Here is an 11,684-nt window from a genome sequence, read left to right as displayed (position 1 = left end):
TAGGGGAAACTATAAAATATAATTTATTCCAGTTGCATTCTAACTAGTAAAATAATCATGTTAGGTCCCTGTACTGATAGCTTCTACAGCCTCTTTGACTGACAATAACATCATATAATATGATAGTTCCATCGTCAGTAGAGGCTGTTTTCACACAAGAACATCTTGCCCCCAACTTTGTATCAAGTACCCCATGTTGGTGGGAAACTGAAGTATTGTATATATGTACTCTTTGATATAACTGTAATAACTAAGCACGGCTTATTTTGCACCAGTACATTTAATATGGGCTACTTGGAGTAAATTTTGCAGGAAAACTTGTTTCTGTGATCACCACCACTGGAGCCACTTATAATCTGCCTCAAGGTGTAGTTGTTCTACAACATATAAGGAAGGTATTAATGGTAATGCAAGTTCAACTTGTATTTTGGAAATTCATAAGATTTTTTTTTCATACAAGCTGTCACATTAGCCACGAGTAAGTTGAGGGCCAGCTGCAAAGCCAGTTTTAAGATTATTGAGTTTGTATGAAAACATTATTGTATCAAAACCAAATTACATGTTTACCTACAGAGTAAACAGGGACAGTCCTAACTTCATCAACATGTTCCAAATATCTATTTAAAAAAAACTGCTCATAGCATACCACTGACCATCTCCTAATTCTTAAGAGGGTTTGCTATTGCAATATTAGCTAATTCGTCATTACAATTTAATAATTTACATTTGAATTATCCCTTCTATAACAGTTTCACACTAACTTTACAAAAAAAATTTTGAATGTGTCGTAATATTGTTAAAATTTTTTAATGAAACAAAAGAATTCTCATCAGCATAATCATTTCAAATAAAGAACAGGAGGATTATTAAATGCCAAATATCTACTTTATCTAAAATTTTTCTTGCAAAATATACAGATAAAGAGCTAATCGTGTTGACAGTAAAATAGAAGAAAAAATGATGAGTACTGTATATTAAAATCTGGCATCAGTGTAAGGCCCCCATTTTAATTTTTACATTAAAAAATAAGAGTGCACAGTATATGTTACAAAACAGTGAAGATAAAAAGATTTAGGTTTGACAAAGATATCTGAATGAATGATCTGCCATATACTAGTAAAGAGGGATCAAATTAACCCATGCTTACATCAATATTGACAAACTTGAAATTATTACTGACTAAAGATATGAACATAAACCATCAAGAGCAGTAGAGATAAAATTGATGTGTCACAAAATTATGAACAGGAAGAGTTTGTCAATAGAGCTAAAATGAGATAAAAATCGACTAAAGGTGAAAGGGGAAGACTGTAAATACATTCTGACATACAAAATGTATAGAAGGTTTTATATTCCACACATGTAACCCTCTTCTTTTACTCATGCTGAAATTCTAGTAGGGATAACATCAGCTTAGAATCATTTCATTCACCATTATAAAAATTTTTCAGTCATTTCCTCAGGTAAGAGCTCTGCCAGATGCAGGAACTCTCACTTAGTCTCAACTGTGTAGTCTCTATAATTCTAAGGTACCTCTTGGGTCTCCTCACCAATTAGATAACACCTGTCAAAAAGTACTAAAATGTATGATGCAATGTAAGAAAACATGCTTTTTGGTTCTCTAAGGAAACAAGCAGGTTCAGGTGTCGTCTATGTAGGGCCTATTGATCAATGTTGGGGGATATTAGGAGCAAAAAGCTTTGTTTCAGACTGTTAGCTAAGCGTTTACAATACTGACAGGTGCTTTCTCCATTTGCTAATAATTATTGTATGAAAGTATTTGTCTGTAATCATGTGCAGCTAGGCAGTTTTTTCATGAAACTTTCACTCTCTAAAGTTGCAAATGCTGGAATTTTGTTTTGAGACTTGGAACTTTGGATATGCCTACAAATATCTTTAAAATAATATATTAGTTTACTGACTTTAGTCAGTAATTTCTTCTGTATTACCCTCTGTGGAGAATGTAGGCGCAAGACAACTTATTTGATATTACCTAATAATGTAATTACATGCTTGCTCTACCTGGGCAAACACACAATTAGAAAACCTGAGAAAAGCCAAATCAATAGCACTGACAGCACTAATCTCCCACACCAAAATAACTAGCAAACTTGTTTGAAATAAAGCAGAACTAATCTTAAAAAACTTTAAAAGCTTTTTGCCTAGAATCTTGTTGCTCTAAGTTCAGTGCCTTAGATAAGATTTTCAGTGATGTTTGTAAATTTCAGAAGAAAGTTTGTCCTTCCCTTTCTTTTCAACATATTGTGCTTCCAGGATCCTGGTTTCAAGTTTTTTTCTGTATGTGTTTTCTTCACAAATGCTAATATACTTTGTCTTTGTAAGTATCCTACAGTTTGTTCTGTATTTTGCTAAGTTTCTGTTCTGTTTGTTTTATTTTCCATATTTTCATAAGATCCTCTGTAAAGGCTGGCAAAGAAGGTAAGGTTCCTGTTCTCTCTCTCTTCCTCTTCAGCAACGACTCGTCTCAAGAAACCCTTGAGGTCACAGGACCAGCTGGGAGCTGAGCCCTGATTACTCAATTGAGCAGGGAAGGTTACAGACTCCAATTTCTGGGGCAGAAACCCTGACTCTTGCTTTAGCTAGTCAATTCACATCCTATCACAAAAGTCAGAGCAGAATCAAGCTCTAGATGATAAGTGAGATCAATGACAGAAAAGCAGGCAAAGACGGCTCTCCAGGTTATACATTTGTCTCTCTGTGGTTTCCGAGGTGACCTGAGGTGGCATGCCATCATTCATCCCAGCTTGTTAAATTGTTAACACCTTTCTGGGAAGAGAGAGAGCTGTTTTGATGCTCTATCACAGGAAGAAACTTCCTGAGTCTCAACATACCAGGTAGATGTTTATTTCCACATTCCTGTATACACTTCCCAGGAAAAACATCTTCAGTTTGTATAGCTGAGCAGGGCATGCCAGCTCAAGGTCCTTGTTTTGGTAGTATCCGTGCAGCAGGGGCACACAAGAAGAGGATATGTTTGCAGAGATATCTAAGCAACTAACTTAAGATGACTTTTTCTCCTAGAAAACTTTGATTTGACATGCAGTGACTTCTCTAGTTGTGCCAAAACATATGTTTTCAAGTCCACACGGAGACGTCTGATATAATATTGACCAAGAGGGTGCACTATCTGGAAGTGAATGGCAATAACATGGTTGCATTATGCCCTTGCTTGACAAACAAACAAAATATATTCTTCTCCTATTACCAGGTACATTACCTTTTTTTTTTTTTGCTTCTCATCCCACTCTTAATTGCTACTTCACTAAATGGCCAATCTCCAGGGATATTATGTTTTTTTAATGGATAATTCTTTTGTTTACATCATTTGTAACTGCTGGCACAGACATGCTGTCTGGACTTCCATACAGTTGTGTTCTTGGAGCCTTTGTTACTTTCAGTACAGTGCAATCTGATGATGGTCTCTGAATTTTTTCCACTCACCCCAAATGAAAATGCAATGGCTACTTACAATAACAGAGATAAGAAACAGCAACTGGTACAGTTCGTTGGATATGAAGCTGAACTCCATTGAAGTTAGGATTGAAGTTAGGAACACATTTATGCGTTGTGCATGGATAAAATTGAATGATTTTCAACAATAGAAGAGACGGTCTCCCCCTTCAATGCCAAACTTTCTTTTTTGGAGCACTTAACATCAAATATTGCTGCCAGAAAGTTAGGCATTATTTGTCAAATTTCTTATATCAACTGTCTGTACAGTACTGTATTGGTGCCTCTTGCTTAAGATCTCATCCTATTAATATTGTAATTTTGTTCTCTTACCAAGAAGTCACCATCCCCAAGTTTCCTTTTTCAATATTTGTAATGGTATTTGTGATTCAGTCTGTCACACAATATCCAGTCTGGCAACATTCCACAAACTTTGATTTTAACAAGGAACTTCCACAATAGCCTTTACTACCTGCACTTCAAGTAGGGTAAGCTACTCACGTTGCAAAGCATCAGCATCCACAGAGTGCTGAGGAGTCAGAATGTTACACTCCCAATACTGTATCAGGAATTAATATTAATTTATTTTATGGAAAAACTGATTTCCTGGCAGGTTACTAACAACAATGCTTAAAAATTTTCTTAGATGCTACAATATTACTTCACATCCCTTAAACTACTGCCTTGGTTCTGACTTGCATAATTTTTATTATTATTATTATCATTATTATCATCATAATTATTATTATTATTATTATTATTATTATTAAGTATTTAGCAATACCACCTAGTTATAATTCTCTAATGAAGGCCAGCAGTGCAAGCTGACTGATGGGTACTGATAAAAACAAAATACAGGCAGTCCCCGGTTAACGGCGGGCTTGGTTAATGACGATCCGGTTTTATGGCGCTTGTCTAGTGACGAAAATCGGCAATTTACTTATGTGGAGAGGCACATGAGAAGCCAAGTGCTATAATCAATGAATGAATGAATACTTTAGTACTATTCCACATGGGATGTACACGCATGGGTCACTAACATGATGGAATGGGAATTATTGTCCCTCTTAAAAACTAATGGATGTTACATCAAAGCCTTAGGTATGCATGTAAAGCCTAGAACTGTAAAGTGCACTATTGCTGTGGGGTATCCAGTCCAACTTCTGATTGGAGAGAAATGAAACCTTCTACCCTCCTAATGCTTCCTCACCTACACACCAGCTACACAGCTTGGCCAAGGTGTGCAACACAAGATAAACTATTCTTAGTTGAAGCTTTGCAACTGGACAAGGTTATTCTTACTTCCAGGAGAGCCTGAAACATATACTTGGCTAGTCCATTCACCTTGTGCTCTCAAAAATCCCACCAAATTCCTATTGCCCAGTAATTTGTCCTTGTGCTCCCTGAAAAAAAGAGGAATGCTCCAGGTTCCCTTAAATCAAAAGTCTTGCCCTAACAGTTGCTGCAGTTTTCTTTCTCAGAAGGTAAGAAAATGAAATGATGAGGTATAACTGTGTATCTAAAACACAATGAAATCATACAAAAGCTGAACAGCAAATAATTTTTGTGAGAAAGAAAAGGGTTTTTCCTTAGCAGAAAGATATTCACTGGAGAGACTAACTGATGAATGCCTAAGCTTTTAGCTAATGTACACTGCTCTACTAGCATCAAGCTTGAGTAAAATATTGGGTTCGCACATTGTAAGAACACAAAAAAATAACTGAAGTATTAAGAGCCTTAAAGCATGATAGTCATAGTCACGAGATGAGTCAAGATATGATATAAATGGGAAACAAAAAAGGGATACATGACTACAGGAATAGTTCTTATCTACTGCAATAATTCCCAATGTCTTTTCCTACGTTCACTGTAACAACAAAACTCAAAATTGTCTATGAAAATATAAAAAATATCTCCGCCGAATTGTCATAAATACTTGTAAACACCAATCTATTAACCATAATATTTACACTATTTCAGACCTAACAACTGTTTCTCCTTCTGCTTCTTATGAACAACGTCTAAGTTTCGGTCCTTCCAAGTGCTCTTTCGTAGTTTTATTGGCCGAGAACCAACATACTTCCCTGGAAAATACATAAAAAGATTTGATGTAATTTAAAAATTCATAATTTTTAAAATATAGAATCAACTTAATGGAATTCATCTTATCAAAATTTGTCACTTATCTAGTACACCCAAACATGAAAAAATGAAAACATATTTTGTACTTATTGGAATAATCTGGTAAGTAAGCTAAACATATCTTGTAAAAAGTCTGAGCTTTCACAACATAAGCTATCTTTCATTCTATTCATATGCTGATGTAAGCACAATAAAACTTTAATATAACAGGTACTGGTGCAGCTTTTTTCTTTCATATGAATGAATCTGTTATCAAATTATAGCCAAGCTTTATTCATTAATGAATAACATACTCACCTATACAAAGATTAATCCTTGTATTAATAAGCCTTATAAAAATGAACTTACTTTTCCACACAAATGTTCCTTTAATTTTCTTTAAGGATGAATTTTCAATTTATAGAACTGTAGTTCTAAGTTAACAATAGAGAAACTATAAAGAATGTTTAACATAAATACTACTATATATATAAAAGGAATGTATTCATGAATACAAACAATTCATCTACAAGATAAATGCAGGAGTAACAATGTACCGATGAATGACTTTCTTTTAATCCCAGGTTTCCCGAGCAACTTCTGACTTAAGCCTAATATTGTCAATTTCAATGATAAAGTGAAAAATCAATGAAATGTAAAAGCTGTTTGTATACATAAATATGTATCAAACATTAGAATATACATGTTAATTAATATAAAGACAGCAAAATTATATATATATCTGAATATATTGTCAACATTTTCAAACAGCATCACCTAACCAGTCATCTCAGTGTAAGTCTTACACAAGCACAATATTTGGATCATAACCTTATTTACCATTTTCTTAAATGATGAAGGATGTTAAATGAATTACTTATCAAATGTCAATAATTATAAAAAAGTACTGTCTGCACTAGATGTGTATGTGCGTTTTCTGCTGATTTTATACTAGGAGAGTAGCTACCATTTTGTACTTGTACTCTCGTATCTCCACAATAAAAATCTCATAAACATTTCATCAAAATCTGTGACTGTGAAGGGATTATTAATGTATATTTCAGTGATAATTAATGTATATTCAGTGATATTGTTATTTATTTGGTACTGCATTGGAATATTGTTGACATATTTACACCATTCAAAACATATCATAATCTACTTGAGCTTTGGCAATCATATCATTTGCTGAAACTTTGTGTGAATATGTACTGGTTACCATAATCATATTAATCATTATGAAGGATGTTGACTTACCAAACTTGGAATACAATAACACTACACTATGCAAGAGGGAATGAGCGAGTAACTGCCAAATGAACTGAGAACATTGTGATGTAAATTTGATGATTTTCACTACAATATGATAAAATATTAAAGTGTTACCTTAACAAAATTTAACAAAAACGTGATACATAACAAGAGGAAGAAAAGCACTAGAAAGATTTTTACATGAATATTACACTGGCTTTGGGGTATCATATATGCTATACTACAAGGTCTTCATTGTTTACTGGAAGGCCAGATGCCTGAACTGTCTGTTAAATCAACCTGCTACTACAAACAGAGGTCTGTGAAGCACTGTATTATATGTATATGATAAAATACTAGTAAGTGATTTTGTGAAAACTAAATTATTTCATACAAACCTATTATTATATTGTATAAGGCTTATTTGTGGTCTTTATGAATCTTACACACAGACACACACACACACACACCATTTCTGAATACACAAGATAATCTGCTAGCTGACTGGCAGTAACACACATGCATGATTACATATTCTAGGCTCCAAACAGGCGACAGCTTCACTTTTTGTGTATTCTGACTATGGCTGCAGAGACTGTGTGGTTGTGAGGCTGCCCACTACATTGTGAACAATGAGTTTCATAATAAATAACCTTGTCATACAATGAAATTTGTTTAACTGTAAAACCTCCTTTAAATATGTCTGAAAGCCAGCTTTGGTGGAAAGTGATTTCGTTGCTAAAGAAGCTCTCAATAACCACTTTGCTGGAATGAGGGATCCTGCTAAATGCTCATGGGACTGTCATTAGCAAATGTACCCACAGCTTAATGATGGAACAAGAAGTCTTACCTGTAAGGCCACAACTTGAAAATTTAAAACAAACAGCCAGTGATTACAATTTGGTACGTGATTGTACTTAGCTGGTGTCAGGGCACACAACTGCCTAACTATGACACATGATAGATATCACCATGAGAGTAACTGCTAAAATCATGCATCATCTCCCCTTCAATTGAGCAGGCATCAGGCATTTCACTTCCAATAAGGGTACTGATGGAATGAGTCCCAGTCATGCATGAATAGAAGAAAACAAACATCTTGTACTTCCAAGAGACCATGGAAAAGACAGATATTATGATTTGCCCCAAAAGAACTGGAGGGGTAGAACTTATTAAATATCTGATTACCAAGTACTGCCCTTCATTACAGTCATGCATACTCTATAATGACTTTTCTCAGCTCAAGGGAAGACTTAATAATTGATAAAGTTTTCTGGAATAATCTATAGAAAGGAACACTTTGGACCTATACTTGATGATCTGGAATAAGAGAACCATTATGTCCATGCAAATGAAGATCTTTGTCAGTAAATGATGATGAGTTTGGTTCTTGTTAATGGGAGTTGTGTCCATATTCATGGATCAACTATACAGCACATGTCTCTTGTCTCTACAGAAATTAGGGCATAATCCAGCATACGTGTACAGTTGCCTACACAAATAACTAGTCCACCTTTGATAATTAGTACAGTATGTTAGTAGAAATAAATCACTTGCTAATTATGGTTGCCCCACATTAACCCTTAAACGCCGAGCCTCTATTTACAAAAGTGTCTGTCGTATGCTGGCGGCGTTCGGGAGTTAGCGCCGAAGCGGAAAAAGTTTTTTTCAAAAAATCACAGCATGCTTAGTTTTCAAGATTAAGAGTTCACTTTTGGCTCTTTTTTTTTCTCATTGCCTGAAGTTTAGTATGCAACCATCAGAAATGAAAAAAAAATCATTATCATATATAAATATTGGAATATATGAGTGCAAAAAAAAATTCATATATAATTGTATAAAAATCGCGCTGTGAGCAAAACAGTTAAAGCTAATGAGTTATTTTTTTTCGTTGTATTGTACACTAAATTGCGATGATTTTGGTATATAACAAATTGTAAAACGATCAAAGCAACACAGAGAAAATATTATCACAAAATGATGCATGAATTCGTAATGCGCGGATGTAAAAACAAGTTTTTTTCTAAAATTTACCATAAATTGAAATATTGTGCTAGAGACTTCCTGTTTGTTGCAAAATGAAGGTAAATGATTTAATATTACTAGAATGTAAGTTTTAGCTTACAATTGCATTTTTCGACCATTTCGGTCAGGTAAAAGTTGACCGAAGGTTGAAATTTTGGCACTTATCGTGATTTATATGAAAATATTTCAAAACTGATAAAAACTAAAACCATGGGTTGTTTTTTGTTGTATTTTACATGAAATTGTGCACATTTTCATATATAAAACTTTATGTAATGGCTAATATAAAATGGTGCAAAAATTACGACAAAGTGACAAAAGAATTTCTGAGATTTTCGGCCGAGTTACCGCGCGGATGTAAGGAAAAAGTTTTTTCAAAAATTCACCATAAATCGAAATATTTGCTAGAGACTTCCAATTTGTTGCAAAATGAAGGTAAATGATTGAATATTACTAGAATGTAAGAGTTTTAGCTTACAATTGCGTTTTTCTACCATTTTGGTTGAGTCAAAGTTGACCAAAGGTTGAAATTTTTGCACTTATCATGATTTATATAAAAATATTTCAAAACTTATAAAAGCTACAACCATTGGTTGTTGTTTGTTGTATTCTACATGAAATTGCACACATTTTCATATATAAAACTTTATGTAACGGCTAATATAAAACAGTGCAAAAATTACGACAAAGTGACGAAAGAATTTCTGAGATGTGTCGCTGACGCTCTATAGTGTGAGAAGAAAGAAATTCGCGCATGTGCGGCTCGGTAACGCTTGTAAACAAAACAACAGCGTGATCCGTGAACTCCCAGCATCCCTCAAGTCACGTGATTTAAAATCTTTCGCAAACTAGGCCTATAACTATTTTTCCGCGAATATTTAAAAAAACTTTTTGTAGTCGACGTACTGTACGTCCACTCGGCACCCGACAGACAATTTTAGTCGACGTACGATACGTCCAGTCGGCGTTTAAGGGTTAAATAAATTATTAAGCTGTGAAAGACAGGATTACCTCCCACTCATGAGAACAATGCCATCAATCAAGGAAAAGTGAGTCATATATTACCTGACAAGTGTGGATAACCCTAACAAGTAGGGAAATCCAAAGTCTTCAGTCTGAATTATTATTATTATTATTATTCAGAAGGTGAACCCTATTCATGTGGAACAAACCCACAGGGGCCATTGACTTGAAATTCAAGTTTCCAAAGAATATGGTGTTATCAGGAAGAAGTAAGAGGAAGTAAAGGGAAATCAGAAAGAAGAGCTCTCACTTATTAAAGAAGAAAAATAAATTACTACATTAATTAGTAGATAAAATGTATTAAAATGCAAGAAAATAGTATTAACCCTCTAACGCCGAGCCTCTATTTACAAAAACGTCTCCCGTATACCGGTGGCGTTCGGGAGGTAGCGCCGAAGTGGAAAAAAGTTTATTTTAAAAAATCACAGCACGCTTAGTTTTCAAGATTAAGAGTTCATTTTTGGCTCCTTTTTTTGTCATTGCCTGAAGTTTAGTATGCAACCATCAGAAATGAAAAAAATATCATTATCATATATAAATATTGAAATATATGACAGCGCAAAAAAATTTTTCATATATAATTTTATACAAATCGCGCTGTGAGCAAAACGGTTAAAGCTAACGGGTTATTTTTTTTCTTTGTATTGTACACTAAATTGCAATGATTTTGGTATATAACAAATTGTAAAACGATCAAAGCAACACAGAAAATATTATCACAAAATAATGCATGAATTTGTGACACGCAGACGTAAAAAATGTTTTTTTCAAAAATTCACCATAAATCGAAATATTGTGCTAGAGACTTCCCATTTGTTGAAAAATGAAGGTAATTGATTGAATATTACTAGACTGTAAGTGTTTTAGCTTACAATAGCAGTTTTCGACCATTTCAGTCGAGTTAAAGTTGACCGAAAGTCGAATTTTTTCTATTTATCGTGATTTATATGAAAATATTTCAAAACTGATAAAAGCAACAACCATGAGTTATTTTCTTTTGTATTCTACATGAAATTGCGCACATTTTCATATATAAAAGTTTATGTAACGACTAATATAAAATGGTGCAAACATTATGACAACATGTGAAAGAATTTCCGAGATGTTCGGCTGAGTTTACATGGACGTAAGGAAAATGTTTTTTTCAAAAATTCACCATAAATCGAAATATTGTGCTAGAGACTTCCAATTTATTGCAAAATGAAGGTAAATGATTGAATATTACTAGAATGTAAGAATTTTAGCTTACAATTGCGTTTTTCGACCATTTCGGTCGAGTTAAAGTTGACCAAAGGTTGAAATTTTGGCAGTTATCGTGATTTAAGTGAAAATTTTTCAAAACTGATAAAAGCTACAACCATGAGTTATTTTCTGTTGTATTCTACATGAAATTGCGCACATTTTCATATAAAAGTTTATGTAATGACTAATGTAAAACGATGCAAACATTACAACAACGTGATTTAAAGAATTTCTCAGATGTTCAGCTGAGTTACCGAGCACAGATGTAAGGAAAAAGTTTTTTTTTCAGAAATTCACCATAAATAGAAATATTGCGCTAGAGACTTCCAGTTTGTTGCAGAATGAAGGTACATGATTGAATATTACTAGAATGTAAGAGTTTTAGCTTATAATTGCATTTTTTTACCATTTCGGTCGAGTTAAAGTTGACTGAAGGTTGAAATTTTGGCAGTTATCGTGATTTATATGAAAATATTTCAAAACTGATAAAAGCTACAACCATGAGTTATTTTCTATTGTATTCTACATGAAATTGCGCACATTTCCATATA

At 33.8% G+C, this 11,684-nt stretch overlaps 1 protein-coding gene across 1 annotated transcript in view; it reads right to left on the bottom strand.

Moving 5' to 3' along the window:
• Positions 1–4,334: 4,334 nt before the first annotated feature.
• The window catches only part of LOC136845723 (RNA-binding protein 42-like), a 92,831-nt gene continuing 85,481 nt past the window's right edge, over positions 4,335–11,684 (bottom strand). Inside the window, exon 8 of the mRNA XM_067115924.1 lies at positions 4,335–5,555. Coding sequence (XP_066972025.1) covers positions 5,443–5,555 — 113 coding nt within the window. The 3' untranslated portion in view covers positions 4,335–5,442. The remainder of the gene's footprint in view (positions 5,556–11,684) is intronic.

This window comes from Macrobrachium rosenbergii, chromosome 14 (assembly GCF_040412425.1).
Source record: "Macrobrachium rosenbergii isolate ZJJX-2024 chromosome 14, ASM4041242v1, whole genome shotgun sequence".
NCBI lineage: Eukaryota > Metazoa > Arthropoda > Malacostraca > Decapoda > Palaemonidae > Macrobrachium > Macrobrachium rosenbergii.
This window is presented reverse-complemented; position numbering and strand designations above follow the sequence as displayed.